Here is a 17,763-nt window from a genome sequence, read left to right as displayed (position 1 = left end):
GCCTAGAGTCTGTGCATAAGATCCTGAGGCATATTATGCAACCCCGTCCCAGCATCTAGTTAGCTCTCACTCTTCCTTCAGAGTTCCTCCTCTATGGCACTTTCTCAGGGGAGCCTTCCCTGGCCTGACAGAAGTCAGAACGTCCTGTTATCTACCACTTTTCCTAGCACTTTTCCTCTACAGCACTCACCACAGTTTTTCAGTCTGCTTTTGATTGTGTGGTAAATTCATTCACATCTGTCTTTCCAAGTAGATTATAACCAAGAACCATACCAGTTTGTGCCTTCTGCTGTTTAGTGGAATGCCTACTACAAGTTTAAGTAACTTGTAATGTTGAACAGAAAGTTTTCATTCTGAGTCTAAAATTTAACACCCATTCTATAGATTTTTTTTCTTTCTATCTCTATCAGTAAATAGCAGTGGAAATGGAAAGGCTGAAAACACCCACCTTTTTATGTATTCTATATCCCTTTAATGAATATGTCAACAGCTCTAATCCTAGTGCTATTTTTAAATTGCTCGTAGTATGGTCATATAGACATCAGTTGTTAAAAGGAAAGTTAATGAAAGAGTGGAAATTTCTGATTTTGAAAAGCCACAAAGTAACTAATTATCTATTTCCTCTTTTACTTCAAAGGCTGAAATGGCTTCTTATTAAATAGGATAGGGAGCACAGTGAGCCTAATTGGTGATTAAATGGGTTTTATTAAATTTAATTTTATCATCATTTTCAAGTGTACCTTTGGTCAGCTATACGAACTATAAAGTTTGTCTTTTGTAAAAGTATTCTCTGTATGAGAACATATCTTATTCCCACAGTTATTAGATCACAATGATATTTGGGTTTAACCTAATTTTGACACTAAACGTTGGATTCTAAGTGTCCCTAAATTATAAGGATGTTAAAAGCTAGAATTGGTCATCTCCTAAGGTCTATATAGCATTTAGCAAAACTTAGGCATTTTAAATTGTATTAAACACTGTCTTCTGTGTATTTGAACTTAAAATTACATCTTATATGATAGATAGATAGATAGATAGATAGATAGATAGATAGATAGATAGATAGATAGATATATCTCAAAATCTGGAAATTTTAAGTGGATATTCTCCCATGAGTCTTTAAAACACCTCCTTAAGGGAACTAAGCTCCAATGACCTCCCAAATTTTCTACTGATTAAATATAGGTTTCATTTTATGCATTATAGCCAAAAAGGATTAGAGATACAGGCAGGCTAGTGAGCTTGACAGTAAAGCATTCCAGCTAATTATGAATTACACCTCATACAGTTTAGGTTACACTTCCCTAACATCGTCACCTTCCAAACCTACAAATCTAATATTCACATCATTAAAAAATCTGTGGGGAATAATAGATAATAATAATACTAGCTAACAATTGTGTTTCGTGCCTCCGATATTTTTAACACTTTTATACGATTTACCTCACTCAGTCCACAGAACAACCTAGTGATGTAGATTCTGTGACTAAGCTCATTTTACAAATGAGAAAACTGAAACATAGCGTAGGTCACAGCCATACAGCCATTTAGCTATTTTGGAACAAGGATTCCAACTCAGTCAGCCTGCCTGCAGAGAACCCACTCTTAATGATTAAATGAGACTATCTCCCATACATATTTTATTTAAGTACAATGAATCAGGAAACTTGGTCCGGCTTTCTCTCTCTTTATTTTCCCTTTAGAGAATGGGGGCAGGGACGGGTAAGCATTTTGTTTTGTTTTGTTCTGTTCTAAAGGAAAAGCTGAAACTGAGCCTTCTTTCTTTCTGAACATCTTTTTTCCAAAGCCATTTCCCTTCATCTGGGGCCAGGAAGGACAGTGATTCAGAAGACAGAGCACTAATGAGCTTCCTCCTTTCTCTCCTTCCCTGTCCCTCCATTCTGCAGTTAATAGCCAAGATACCAACCATCACGGCAGTTTGCAACTTGCACGGGGAGAAGCTGCAGGTATTTAAGCAATCACATCCAGACATAGTGAATACACTCTTTCCTCCATTATACAAGGAGCTCTTTAACCCTGACTGTGCCACCGTCTGCAAATGAAGGCAACGACAGGACTGTCTCGTAGTCATGGAATGCATCACTACATTAAGACAAAAGCAATGTGTTCATGAAGACTTAAGACAAATGTCACTACTGCAACATTAGGAATGTCCTGCACTTAATAGAATTATTTTTCACCGCTACAGTTTGAAGAATGTAAATATGCACCTGAGTGGGGCTCTTTTATTTGTTTGTTTGTTTTTGAAATGACCATAAATATACAAATATAGGACACTGGGTGTTATCTTTTTTTTTATTTTATTCGGGTATGTTTTGGGAGACAACTGTTTATAGAATTTTATTGTAGATATATACAAGAACAGAGCGGTACTTTACATGATTACTTTTCCTGTTGATTGTTCAAATATAATTTAAGAAAATTTCACTTAATAGGCTTACCTATTTCTATGTTTTTAGATAGTTGATGCATGTGTAAATTTGTAGCTGTCTTGGAAAGCACTGTGCATGTATGTAATAAGTATATAATATCTGAGAATATTATATATGACGATTACTTATACATGCACATGCACTGTGGCTTAAAATACCATACCTACTAGCAAAGGAGGTTCAGTTAGGCTCTCTTATCTTATTTACCTTCTGTGTTATATGTTACCTTTATGTTAGGCAATCATATTTTGTTTTCCTAGCCAGAGTTTTCATCTCTAGTCAATGGCAGGATGGTACCAATTCAGAAATAAGTCTACTAGGAATAATTATAATGCACGGCCTCTGTATAAGAACTCTGTTTCTATAAATGACATCAAAGCCTTGTCAAGATGGTACATATTGGGGGGAAAATATAAGTATTTGGAGCCATTTTCCTGTTTTAAGAATTGGACCTCAGATAATATTTTTGACCAAACAGCAGATATTTCCTGTTTTTCACTGGAACACATAACACACTTTTTTCCTTTGGATTTCAGGTTGTGAAAGAAACATGATTTCAGTGCTTATTGTGTCTTCGACAGAGAAATAGTCTGTAGATTATGACCACCAGCAATTGTTTCTAATAAAATTAGAGTAAAAGAGTAAATCAGAACCCAGGGTCCCAAGGCCATTTCATATAAACATTTTCTCTCCAAACCATGTTTTTTTGTTTGTTTGTTTTTTTGTTTGTTTTTTGGCAAAAAAAGAGGTAGAAAGAGAATATACAAAGTAAAGCGTAGTTCTTTATATTCATTCTCTTTAACAAGTTTGTTAGGAAAAGCAGCAATAAAGGGAGAGGCAGAACTTCATATGTCCTTCTACTCTGTAGCCTCTAATTTTTCTCAACTCCAAAATGCTATATTATAAAAATATAGCAAAAACTTGACAGATTGGGGAAAAAAAATCTGAGTTATTCTATAGAACTAATATACCCCAAAGCCAAAAGTATTTCCTATGCAGTTTGAAGTTACATTATTCATCTAGCCTAGGATTATTTTTCAGCAACTTTTGAAGGTACAGAATGTAACAAGTGAGATCAGGATTAGAGAATGTAGACTTCCTAGTACTCACTTCTCCACCGGCTCTTCAATCAAACTGAGCAGCAGAAAAGCATAAATTCCAAGGAATTTCTTCTGCCTGTCTTCTGAAGGCTTTATGCCTTTGGTCTTATCTGATCCAAAATAAGATTTTTCAAAAGGAAGCTAGACGAAAGTTGTATATAAAGCAACAAAAATTATGATCTCCTGTAAGTGTAGCCCAGCCACCAACTCATGAAGACCTGTTCTTTGCTCCTCTTCGAACACACACACACGCACACGCACACACATACGCATGCACGCACATGCATGCACACTTGCTTTGTAAAGTTTCCAGCTGCAGAAACTTTGATTTTTTGTGATCTCTTATGCTCTCCTGAAGTTACATAGTGGAGAGCCATCTCCATGATGCCACAGAACTCATTGATGATCAAACAGTAGCCTTAGTCTTTTCTTTTAGAAAACAGAGCCTTATCCCATCGTATGATTGATGAATTCCAAACCAATGGAGAAAAAACAAAAAAGGCTTTAAAATAATGAATCTCTTTCTCAACCACTGTTATATTCAATTAATTTAACTACATTGAACCAAATTACATTCAGTGTCTAAGAAGACAGCTGCAGACTGCTTATTATGCTGCAACTGGGACTCGATTCTTTTTGGTGTAAATGTCACTCCTGCTAGCTCTTTGTATAAAGAATTAATTCCAAGAGTCATATTTCCTTCTAATGGAAAGATTACTTTACTGATTGCTAGGAAAACAGGGTAATGGAAGGCACTCAATTAAACCAAGCCGTTTCCAAATGCAGTGTATATTTTATGATTGGCTTGTGATAGACGATGTTTAATGTGTCTACTTGGTGTTTCCCTTTGAGCTTTGAACTTATGTCAAACTTTGTTTTCATTGTTCTGTTGGCCTAGTGTTTTTCCATTGTCAGCCTGTAATTCCCGCTCAGTTGCAAAGGGAATCATTTGTTTCCTCCAGTTTACCTTAGGGGATTTAAATTGGCTCAATTGATGAAGTGGCTAAGAATTTTTTCCTCCCTTGTCCCATGGGTGATGTAGGAAAAAGATTGTTCCCCACATTTGCCTCAGGAGGTACTGGATTTGAATTTGTGTCATTTTCACTAGTGCAAGCATTTAATTGGGACGGCATAAACCTTCTGAAGCTAAGAGACAGGGGACAGCTACTCACTGAACCAAAACAAAACAGTGGAAACCAGTACACGCTCAGCCCACTTCAGTCAAGAAAAGAGATCCCCATTTTTTGCCACAGTTGCCAAATCTGTCCCTTAAAAGAGAACAAAGTCGTATTTTCCACGGTAATAAAGCACCTTTAAAAGCTGCCCTTTGAACATCTCCTGTGACTACATCTCGAGGTACTTTGGAATTTTGGTAAGAACAACTTTCTTTACCACATGCAATCTTTGTCCCTTCCCCATGAGCACTCACAAATGTTCGTAACACATTCATGATAAAGTGTGCACTGGAAGAAAGAACGCATGATCTGTTCTTTTCACTTCATGTTTTGTAAATGACAATCACTGCTTGATGCAGATGTTGCACTGTATCCACTCAGGGATGTTTTATTTAAAAAAAAAAAAAAAAGTACATCAAAAAGGAGGGGGGGGTAAAAAACAGGAAAATGACAACAAAATGTAAATGGCATAAATTAAATATGCCAGTGAGAGAACCTCTCTGACAAGGCTTTCAGACCAACGAGCAGTAACTTCATATTGTAAACTGAATTTACTTTATAATTTAGACTTGCTGACGAGTTGCTCACAAGTAAGGACAACTTAGTCTTGAGCCAAGTAATTCAGCTACTTCATTTATAGGAATATATATCTCCCAGTGAACCCAAGCTTCCAATAGAAGTCCCGAACAAGGAAAATACAGAAATGTCATTGGCATTAGGTGAACCTGACAAGGGAGAGGAAGCTGTACCTGTAGTCTGTAAGAGGAAAGGCAGATTTTAGAAGGAATATAGGAGAAAAGGGGATCCCAAATCCAGCTTAACATCTCACATAGACCCCCTACTGTCTGATTCGGGTCACTTTTGTGTTTCTTTTTCTGCAGCTCTTTTATCCCAAAAGACTGCAAGCTGAGGGTGGAGATGTGCTCTACAAACTTACCCTTCCTGGATTTCCCTGGTTTTAATACTGTCTTCAGGGCTCCGGACTAAAAAACCACTGATTAGGAAAAAACAGAGATTATAGTGATGTCTCGAGTAGTCTTCTTTGACAGAATCTAAGAGACTTTAAATCATAGTGAACTCTGAATATTAATGAGAGATACCAGGGAGGCATCAGTACATTTTCTATCACAGCTGCCCTGTTCAACATAACTTCACAGCAGTCAAGCTAAACTGTTTGTAGAAAGTCATGCACATGAATAGTCTACTCACGCTCGCTCTCTACAATCCCATGTGTACCGGGCTTGAATACAAAAACAATTCTTGTGTCCCAAGGACACTCTAAAATTTAACAAGCTTTTTTTCCTCCAAAAACGTCAGATGCAAATGATGTCAGTTTTATTCCATGTTTTGTGTTTTCGTTTATTATAGAAGCAGGAAAAATTCTACTGCTCTTGAAAGTTAGAAGAAATAATTTTGTCCCAAATCTTTTTTCTCTATAAACTTTTGTTTCCAAGGAAGTTAGTACGATTGACAGTAAATTCAGGCAAGGATGTCTGTGCCCTGACAGAACAACCATTCAATGGAACAGCAATAACTTTAAAGTGTGCATCTGTAGTGAAACCTTGCACAAAGTCCCATGTATAAAGAGGAAGAAAAAGTCCACCATCTGCTTTAGATGAAATAGTATGTGATTTTCTGTTTCTAAGTGCTAGTACAAGAAGCAACCTGATATGGGAAAGCATGCGGGTCTTTAGACAAGAATTGACAACCGTTTAGAGGGGTGGGGAGGAGGGGGATGTCAGAACCAGAGGTACATGTTCATTTAAAGCAAGCGTTAAAATTCAAAAAGCCTAAAAGGGCTAGGAAGTTGATGCAAATGAGTGAAGCAGTCCAGTAGAGAGCTGGCAAGGAAATGCCCCATCTGAAATGGGCCATCCGACAGTCCACTAAAGCTGAAGTGCGGCTAAAGCTTCTGAATCTCATAAAAATCTCTTGAGTTGTAAATGATGTCAGTTGATTCAGAGCTTAGTGCAGTCCAAATAAATACATCTCTGAGCAGAAGAGGGCTCACAGTTTCCAACCTCTGGTTGAAAGCAAAGTTGGACTTAGGGGCCTGTTTGGCTGGAGAAGTCTGGCCAGATACAATTCTTAATGATATTAGAGTGGGGGGTGTGACAGGGGTTGGAACTCTTGCCCTTCTGATACTTGATTTGGTTTTCATATTTAACTACCACTATTAGAGGATATATAAGAAGTCAGCTGAAAAACTAGCAAACAGTCTAAGAATGAAAACAATTCAATGTAACGATGGCTTATAAAAGACACTTCACTTTGCCTTGCACGAAGTCCCAGCATCATAGACCCAGGTGGCCAGATTTCTTGCCACATTTTTCAGAAAGTCAAATACACAATTTTTATGTTTTTGAGTTTTCTTAAATATGTGGCTTAAATATCATGACCAGTTTTTATTTTCCCTTGGTTGCATCTAAAGAATTTATTCTAAAGTCATGTTAATGTAGTCCTCCATTGTTCTGAAGTGTGGGACCATGAATTCCTATGCAGCAGATGGGGGTTGTCTGTTTGTGCACTTTTTTCCTAAGCTGCTGAATTTCCTCCGAAGTGAATTGGCCATAGTGATCTTTGCCTCCTGCATGACTGTAAGCACGACCTCCAGTGGATCAGAAAAAGCAGCTCAGTGATTGTTCTCATGGCCAGAAATAAAGCACAAGTTACCGGCATTGAATAAGCCCAGCTGAGGGAAGTGCAGGGTATCTGCACTCCAGCTGGGCAGCATGATCCTTATATTAAACCATACTCTCTCACGGTGGCTGATGGAGAGCATTCACATGCCTCAGTCATGGCCACATGCAGACACACTCTAGGTATGTCTGAAAAGCTACAGATCCCACATCCAAGCACAGTACCGTCTGCTTCATCTAATTTAACACACACACAAGAATGAAAACTACACCCACAGAAAACTGAGTATGTATTGTAGAAATGTAGAGGAAAAATAAAAATATTTTTTCAAATGTAATTACTTTTAATATATGCTTGTGGAAGGTCTAAGACAATGTATGCTGTCTCTGTAATTTTTGCTGTAAATAACTGGAGACAGTGAATACACTGATTTTTCTATGTCTCTGTTTAAGCATAAGACTTTGTAACAATTTTTTTAGAGGGGGAAAAACCAACAAAGAGCAAATATGTACTTGCTTCCTTTCTGCGTGTTATGTACTTCTCAGAAACTGGTTGGAACAGTTTAAGCATCTTGACGGGTCATTGGTGTTAAGTGTACGCTTCTTTGTGTAACACGGCTGAGAAAGAGACAGGGCTGTCAATTAAATCTGCTCCAGAGAATTTGTACTGAAGATTGGCCTAAAACCTGCAAACTCTACCTGAACTAGACAATATGCAAAAGAAAAGTTAAAAAAAAAAAAGATGTTGCCTGAGTAAGTCATCTTTCGTTGACTTTGTCTAAATCCTCTCTGCATGAAATAGCTTAAGAAAAACAAACTGCTTTCTGATGAACAAAATATTTTTGTACACGTTTATTTCTTATTGATAACTTGAGGTCAGACTACTCATTCGCCGAAGCCATAACTGACCTTCACCAATAAATGCTGTAAAGAACCTGGGGGAGGGTCGGGGAGAGACTGAGAGGGAGGAAAATCGGTGTTATGAGCTATAACACAGGCAGGAGCAAGTCTGATGAACCTGATGCTTTTCCTGCATCCCAAATATGACTTTAAAAGGCTAGTATTTTATGATGATCAATTTATAATTAAAAAAAAAGATATTTAGATTTAAATGAGACTTTCCAGTATTTTTGAAATCCCTGACAATGCTTCCTTGCTTTTAGGATTGAGAGAAATGATTTTCATATGTTTCCAACTTTCAGAGATTTAATGTTTTTATCTTAGCTCCAGCCTACAGGTGTAAAGTGAAGAGCAACGCTGAGTCCTCCAGCGGTTGAAACCATGGGCTGTCTGGGGCTTAGCTGTACCTACCAACCACGACTGCACCCTGAGGGGCCGCTTGAGAGTGTGCAGTCAGCATCTCTTATTAGCATGCACATTATCATCTCTGGCAATGTGCAGAATTGCATTGCCAAACGTATGTAAAATAAAATATTCACTCTAAAAAGCATAATAATTATACTATTTTTAAAAGAATAATGCTTTCTATAGTCACCATTGATTTTTCTGGAGCTTAATTACATTATTATCATGTATTATGATTGCCCTATAGAGGTAAAAGGCAAACTACAAATAAACCCAGTGACATCTATAGTTTAAAAATCTACAATTTTCTGATCTCTCTCTCCTTGTTTAATATATAAGCCCTAATTTCTGTGTACGTGAGTAAAACTGCAGCCTGAGTCATTTAGGAAGTAAGCATTATTGAGTTTTTTTAATTATAAATATACTAGAATAAACAGCACTCCCTAACAATTAAAAAAAATAAAGGAGTTTTATATTACTTTAGAATGTAATAAGTTTTTGTCCTTATTTTATGTCCTGTAAATTATTAGTTGAATACTGTTAGCATTCCCTGATAATGCACACATGATTTCTGAATGTTTTCTGTAAATGACAATCAATGTTTATGAAGTTCCCTCCTTTAATGCTGAACAAAATTAAAAGAAGGAAAAAAAAGTCTTGTCTAATCGTTTTCTTTTCCCTCACAGGGAACAAGGAGGGCATGAAGAAGACAGCTAGATTTGGCTTTGAAATACATTATCCCATAGATTCTTACCAGTTGCTCTTTTTCCAGTAAATAATGGGATTTCTTTTTCCCACAAGTTAGTCTGTCCTCATGGACCTGGTCTGAGTTAGAAATGCTCACTGAGAAAAGAAATAGAGTTCATTCTAGCCAAATTTTTACCAAGTTTCAATTAAAATGAGAGCAACATCTCTCAAAGATAATAGCTCTCCTTTTCTAGAGCTTTCATAAAAGGAAGCCCTAGCTAGCAGAGCCATAAGCATCTCTTCTGCAAACACTTAGCTGAATTAAATTGCAGCAGGTTTGAAATAGGTGTGATAACCCCTGCATCAGATGAAAGCTTTTAGGTAATAATTAATTATTTAGTCTCTAGGTCTGATTTTTTTTTTTTTTTTTTTTTTACCAAAGCATCACCAAGCTTCTCCACCAGCCAAATCAATGCCATGATAGGAAACAATTGAGGACAATCACAGACTCACAGTGATGTTGACAAAGGCAATTCTAAGAGAGATCGAAGATTTTTCAGGCGCTTAGAAGTTGTTGTGGGTTTGGGTCCCTAGAGATGAAATGCTTCAAGAATAGAAGTGTAAAGCAACATTTAACAGATTTTAAAAAGCACTAACCCATATGACATGATGTGCCTTAGAAACTTTACCCTTCTGTAAAGTTTCTCCCAACTTCAATCTTTGGAAACCGTGAAAGCTTGCAGTATGTTTTAAGCATCGCATCTACTCAAGACATCCAGATCCCATGTGGCCCTTTTCAGAGGACACAAACACAGAGAACTGTGCTGATCTTTCTGCTAGAACACCATTTATGTCCCTTGGTTTTGAATCAGATCTTCAAATGACTAGTCAGAGACAGGAAATATATTATTGCAACCTATCCTGGATTCATGTCATTGTCACCGACAACTGGTCACAGAACTCTTTACTGCAAAATCATCAAAGGATTTTTTTTTCAGAAACCTAGATCTACATAGCATTGAAACACAAGAGGAAAAGTTACTATTTTAAAATTCAGATTGGATCATTTAAGATGACAATTATTTACCTTTGATAATATTACCAAAAAAAATATTAATTAAACCCTGTTTGTGAACAAAGCTTTGTTCTGTTCGTAGATCTTCTTCTTTTAGAGTAGGAACTGACAACATGATCTCGTAATCACAACAGGCTAGTGTGCATGTGGCACTTCAGCTATCAAAGAAGTAGCCATTGTTTGGCCACATATTCTGAGTGGCAGCAGCTCCTTAACCCAATTAAAGAAGAGGTAGAAGTGAAGCAAACCCTCTAATGTCTTGGTAGAGAGGTGTCTCAGATTACCAAGCCATCATGCTAAAAAGAAGTTTTCTCTTGCTGCTTTCTGAACTTGAACTTGCGAAGCTTAACTGGTTGAATAAATATTATTCTAAGAGATGATAAAATTCTTGACAAAGATGTCTTGCAGATCTTTAAATCTCCCAAGTTCATGGAGCAGGACATGACACAGTGTAAGCATTCAATAAATGTGTCAATTTCATGTATTGGAGTCCATTCTCCTTTTGTAATTTGAGTTAACTATCTATTTGCTGTCATTTCACCGGTTTTGCCCTTGAGCAAATCATCCTCCAGCAGAGGCGCCAAATACAGACATGCTTTTCTCTAGAATAAATAAGAGGGGGAATGGCCGCGCATTTGGCAAAAGGCATTGAAGGATTGCTCTTTCCCTTCCTTTCTCCAAAGATTTAACCAAAAATAGTAAAAGAAGGAGCCAGAATGGCTATTAAAAAGAAGAGAATCTGGAGAACTGATTACTTCTTGAACTGTATCACTACACAAGAGAAAAATTTTAGAGGGAGTCTTACTTTTTAAGAGATGGAAACCATTATAGCTGTGATCATGTATTCCTGATGCAGCAGTCAAAACAGCAGACCAAATGTCATCTGAGTTGTCATCTTAACCACTGGATAATTTGCATGTGACCAGAAGATGGGGAAAGCAAAAGAGAGTATGCAGGATTACACAGTAGGTTTGCATTGGCTAGACATACTCACCAATCAGAATTAATCTCATGGTACCACATAACAGTAGAGGTTATGGGAGATGTAGTTTTATATATATGTACCCCTAGGGATAAGTAAGCCAGGTTTGGGAAACACTTAGCAGTCCTGACACAAATGTGAAAGAACTCCAAGAAAGTCTTAATTTGATTTCCCATCAGATACTACGGCTAACACATATTCACTTATTTATTCAACAAATATTTATTTTCACTACTATATGCCAGGCATTGTTCACTGGGAATGCAGTCATGTAATAGTTCAAGAAAGGTAGATATCCAAGAGGGCGAAGATATAATATAAATAACTATAGATGATAAAGTTTATTATAATTATTATACTAGCTACAAAAAAAAATTACAGAATATTTCTACAGATAGTGACTTATTCTCTATTTAACTTTACTCTTGAACTCATTATCAACCATCAAAGCCCATTCTTTTTTTAAACAATGCTAATAGTTTAATTAATTTCTTAATAGTAAAACAGAATCTTCCTTCTCATATCCTTTACCCCAGGTTATAGACTGTTCTGTTCATTGAGATTAAGTGGAACAAGTATATGTCTAAACCTGTCTTTGTCCTTGATACCTTAAATAAAATGGATATATCTCTCACTCCTCACCCCCAGTCTTATTTTTTCACACACACTAAAAATTCTGTTTTCCCAAATATTTTTCACAATGTAATCTGCTCATAAAAACAAGTGTTCATTTGAAGAACAGTAAGTCAGAACAATCAGTAACACAAATTAGTGACATGGGGACCAACTAGAGACTCTGCCTATTTCAATGATGTCAGTCATATATGCATTTAGAACATAACTTTTACAGACAGTTGTGTTTTGAAATGTAGATTTTATTATTATCCAGGTATAGTGAAGCCATCAGGAGATGATTGCCATTGAAAAGATAGTTTGTTACCTAAGAGAAGGGGGCACACCCTGTGATGGGGGCCACGTGGCAAAGTACCACAATAGGTCAAGAGGCAGAAGGAATAAGGGGGAAACCTAGGCAAAATATTTTATCGTGGTTTCCATAGGAAAGAACAGGTGAGGCAGGGTAAGCAGGTTTAAGATTGGCTAGTTTGGAAAATTTGAGCAGATTCTATGTATGGGGCTGTCTCTAGTCAGGTGGATCCTGACCCTCGGGTGAGTAGGGTGGGGAAATAGTGATACATAGTATGAGAGCCCAATACAGAATATGGTTGGGGCATAGACTCTGGACTGGTTGGTTTGTATTTGAAAGGGACACTCAGAGAAAATTTTTTACTTTCCTTTGGAATTGGTTAGCCTTGAAAGGGGCAGTCCTTAGTCTTTCCAGGATCAGGAAGACCCCCAAATGTCAAAGCATTGGAATAAAAAGACATGCTTAATACAAATCAATTTGTGCAGATTGACCCGTGGGGAGAAATATATGATCCCAAACCTTGTATGAAGAATAGGACAATTTCTGTCTATTATGGAAGGATATTTTTTGAGCTATTCACCTGTGTTTTTTCTCTCTATTTTCCCCCCTCTGGGTCCAAACTTATACTTTGAAGCTCCTCTTAACCCTCTACTTCAAGGATTTTTACAAGGTAGAAAGCTGAGTCTCAGGCTTCTGGGATCCTTGCTCCAGCAAAGATTACTCTGTTTCACAACAAGGCGTGAAAAAAGAGAATTTTCTATCTCAAGGTTTGGATCATGAAAAAATATGCATTGATTATGATGACTAGAAAACTACTACTTAATCCCAATTTCTAGTCACCCCAGAGGCCTCTCATGTAAAAGGGCATCAGTTTATTAATTCATTCAGGTTTTATTTATTGAGCACCTACTATGGACAGATAGTGTACCAGTCATTAGTATATAAGTTTACTAAGGCTGCTGTAACAAAGTGTCACAAACTGGGTGGCTTACCAACAGAAATTTATTGCCTCTCATTTCTGGAGCCTAGAATCCAAGATCAAAATATTGGCACAATTGGTTCCTTCTGAGAATCTGTTCCATGCCTCTCCCTAGCTCCTGGTGGTTTGCTGACAATCTTTCACATTGTAGTGATATCACCCTGATCTCGGCCTTCACTTTGTGTACATGTCTGTGTCCAAGTTTCCCCTTTTTATAAGTACACCAGTCACATTGGATTGGGGCCCATGCTAACGACCTCATTTTAACTTGATTACCACTACAAGACCCTATCTCTGAATAAGGTCGCATTCTGAGGTACCAGGGATTGAGACCAATATATCTTCTGGGGGGACATAATTCAACACATAAAAATTAGGGAGAAGGTAATGAACAAACAGGTTTCCTCCTCTTGCAAAGTGTACATTCCAGTGATATTTTGTAATTTCCCACCCATTCGATGAGATGATAAACACTCCAAATTGATTTCAAGAAAATAAAAATATTCCTTGAACACCTGTATTTATGAAATGACAACCCACAAATCATACAACTTGCTCTTAGTGCAACGGAAAAGAGTCAAAGGAGCATCATAAAATACAAGGCAGAGGGAAGAGATGATGTCATTTGAAGAAAGCAGTAAGAAGCATTTGAGAGGTAAGTGGATTGAATGGGAATTCTGAGATTCAAATATGGCTAACCAAGCCCAAACACCCCTCACCATGCAGGCACTTTCCCAGGGATCAAATGCCTCACTTATGTATTCAAAGATGAACTTAGAGAATTTACACCTTTTCATCTAAAAATATTTAATCAGGAGGATGGAGAAGGGAATTACCAATCTCTTTGCAGCTCCAAGTGGCAGCAGAAGAGACTCACCAAACGGCAGGCCAAGTTTTACGAGAGCTGTGATGTATACTGAGTTACCATTTAATATCACCTAGACTTTGTTAACAACTTTCCTTCTGTAAAATGCCATTTAAATTTTCTCCTTTGGAAAGATAAAACATTATTTTTAAGGTGGGATGGAGCTGACAGGGTTAGAGGTAGGTAAGTGGGGAAAGCAAAGTCAGGAAAGACTTTCCCGAAATAAATAATAACATTCATGACCTGCAGACTGCAGAGACTTTCCCTCCTCAGACCCCTCATCCACATTATTGGCCCAGGAATTCTTGTTCACTACACACTGAAATTCCCTGTGTACATACCAGACAAGATAAAAACATGACATGCATATGGAAACTTAAATTTTTTTGTCTTGTGCTTAAAGCAATTGAGCCCTAAGATGTTTCTAGTCTTAAAGAAAAAGACATAAAAATATTAATTATTAAAATAATCCCTTGGCACAACTTAATTCTACATCATCCAACTAAAAAAAATCTTTATCTTTCTTATTTTTTATTTTAAAAAATGATTTCAGGTTAATAAGAGGAGGGAAGAGAGTTCTCTCCTTTAAGTTTTTTCTCTCTGAATTCTTCTTTCCAAAATATTATTCCTCCCTGAAATTAGGAATTAAATTTTTGAAATTAATTTATCTGAACTTGTGGAAACTCAACTCTCAGGTGGTTAAATGGCATCATGCTATGAGAAATACTCATCTATTTCTTAGGAAAATTTAAATCTCTCATCCAGGCAGGTTCAGATTGTCTTTCTAATTCACATTTCAGAGAAGAGTCCCAGATGCTATGAAGACAGTTCTATCCAACTTCTAGCTTTTACTTCTCAAACATTTCCCTTCACTCTGGCAAAAACAAATGCCTGCCCAATTGCCCTCAATGGACCGTGCAATAAACTACTCTTCAAAAATAGACTCTTTGAAGAAAGAGCTCAGACATTTGTTCAAAACAACCAGTAAATTTTTTCCACACTAATTTTTCACGTAGATTGTACCAGCCATTTTTCTGCTTGTCCCCAAGGGTCAGGGGTAATAATTTCCAAAAGGCAAGGCATTGTGATCAAGTATAAAAGAAAACCTGAAAGGTAAAGCAGAAAGGAGAGCTGAGCTCAGGCCTCACACCCCAGAGTTATGTCTGTTTCCCTCGACCATTCTACAGATATTAAGTGCTTACTATGTGCTAAACATTATATCAGGTCCTGAGGGTCAAAAGATGGTTAAGATGATCCCTTTCCTTGAAGTCTTCATAGTGTAGCAAGGCAAGTAGACTCGTAAACAAATGCAGTGACACATTTTGAAAGAGATATTTAAAGAAAGGACCATGGGAACTATAAAGAAGGAGAACATATATAGGAGAAAATAGGGAAAACTAAAGAAATAGTGTCATTTGAACTGAGCTCTGAAAGATGACAAGATGTTTTATTAGAAGAAAATATTTCTAGTAATAGAAGAAGCGTGTGGAAAGAGACAGAGAGAAAGTCTAGAATATGGAGCAACTGGCAGCTACTTTCCAATTACCCCCAGACATGTTTTGTTTGGCTTAATTAGGAAATTCCATATAAAATTTGAACCTCCAGATTCTTTTATAAAAAATAAAGGATCTGGCAACGTTGTTCCCACGTTTCCATATGGAAAAATTGATTAGCCCTTTTAGACAGGACATGTTTTCTTTAATTTTACTCTTTACTCATTTCCTACCTGCCTGGCTCCTTAGATAATTGAATACATGGTGAGCAATGATGGAAGATGAGTGGGAAAGAGTTGAAAGTAGGCTAGTTATGAATGTTCTGGAATGTCTATCTGAGAAGCTTATTTTTAGCTCAATGTTTCTATGACTATGTCCTCACAGAACTGGTCATTCACAAACTAGATCAAATAGTTGATTGTTTTTTTCTTATAAATCTTTTTTAAAACATTGAGACTGATTGCCACCCATCTATATTGATGTACTAGCGGGGAAAAAACCCTGTTATTTATCATCACAACTACCTGCTCAGGAAGACAGTTTTATTAAATAGAAAACTCTCACTTCTGTTGAGACTTAATAGTTTGGGACTTATAAAATTTGGAGAAGAATTCCAAGTTTCCAAGGCTTTCCAAAAGGAAGGAAGTACTTTCTGTAAGAAGGGAGATGATACCAAGAAAGGAGCCAATGAGATCATAAAACTTGGGCATTGATGGGCCAAAGGATCAATGGGAAACTCTCAGTTACAGGATGTCTCAAAGGAATTTAAGAATGTAAATAGCAAATGTATGGTTTTAGGTTGTTTGCTGCTCAATGAACAATATGGCACCCACCTCCACTCCCACCCCCCACCCCCACAGTGACTCCTGATTTTCAGTTAATGGTTTATGTGGATTAAAATACCCAGAAATTCACAGAAATCTTTAAGAGAGATTTAGACTTTCACAGAGCATAACACTGTGTGCTTCAACTAAATATCACAGAACAGGAAAGCCCTGGCTAATGTTAAGTTTACACTAGAATTTAATCACTGTCAAAATAATAGGTAAAACAAAATTATTTATTAAATTATTTTATGACTAATCTTAGCATTTGATAATAATGTATTATTTTTCTGTAAGGAGCAACATGACTCCCAGGAGCTCTGACACCTGAACACATTTGATGAGCACAAAGCTAGAGAAGACTTCCTGAGCCTCTCCCATTCTCTGCTTGGGAGGTGGTTCATAGAACTCAACCTTGGAGAAATCAGAAAGTATTTTCTCCAAGTCCCCACTTGCCTCATAGGAAGACAGGGCCCTTGTAGGCAGAGACCCTTGCCAGGTCCATGCCAGCTTGCCTGATTGCCCTTCATTGATGAGCGCAGATCTACCTGCGCTGGAATTGAACTGCAGAGTCTCACCAGCTGATGAAACAGCTTTGGTCTATAATTCAGTTCCTGGCTCCCAGTCCTTGTGCCTGATGAATGCAAATCCCCAAGCTTCCCATTCAGAATGGTGCCTATAGTAAAGCTTGGGTCTCACAGTAAATCATCAACCAATAATCCTGCCTTCAGCCAAAATGAAATGTGTCCCTCAGATTTCCCAGGCTGGAGACTCTTGCCAAGAAAACAAAGGCCTGCCAGGTGGTTGAGGCTCAGCAAGCATCTATTCGACTTTGTTTTTGACCAAAATGATCACTGGAATGCATGTATTCCACAGATGTATTGTCAGAATCTGCAGGAAAATAAAAAAATTGTATGCCTTTAAAAGGAAGCTGTATGTTGTAATTTGTTTCTAAATAAATAATTCCCATATACTCACTGTGTCCTTGGGCGCAGGATCTCATATCCCTTTTGAAAAGGGCATAGATCATTGAAAAAGCAAATATGAGATAAAGGTGGCCAACTTGGATATCAAATCAAACTAGCATGTACTGATTGAGCACCAACTCTAACAATGGTAACTAACCATTGTAGAGTACTTTACGTCTTATAATGTCTTTCACATATGTTATTGAGCATCACAACAGTCTATTATGGGAAAAACAGGCATTATAGAGATCACCAATATTTAGAGCAGTACTTCCAAAATTCAGCTATGG

The 17,763-nt window shown here is 37.2% G+C and overlaps 1 protein-coding gene across 2 annotated transcripts in view; it reads left to right on the top strand.

The window, feature by feature from the left end:
- RORB (RAR related orphan receptor B) overlaps window positions 1-2,651 on the top strand; it is a 186,125-nt gene extending 183,474 nt beyond the window's left edge. For both annotated transcript variants that reach the window (XM_011377907.2, XM_023521951.1), the window contains exon 10: window positions 1,911-2,651. In XM_011377907.2, coding sequence (XP_011376209.1) covers window positions 1,911-2,066 — 156 coding nt within the window. In that variant the 3' untranslated portion in view covers window positions 2,067-2,651. The remainder of the gene's footprint in view (window positions 1-1,910) is intronic.
- The last annotated feature ends 15,112 nt before the right edge of the window (window positions 2,652-17,763 follow it).

The sequence above is a fragment of the Pteropus vampyrus genome, unplaced genomic scaffold (assembly GCF_000151845.1).
Source record: "Pteropus vampyrus isolate Shadow unplaced genomic scaffold, Pvam_2.0 Scaffold324, whole genome shotgun sequence".
Taxonomy (NCBI): Eukaryota; Metazoa; Chordata; class Mammalia; order Chiroptera; family Pteropodidae; genus Pteropus; species Pteropus vampyrus.
Note: the sequence above shows the minus strand (reverse complement) of the source record. Positions and strands in the feature narration are given on the sequence as shown.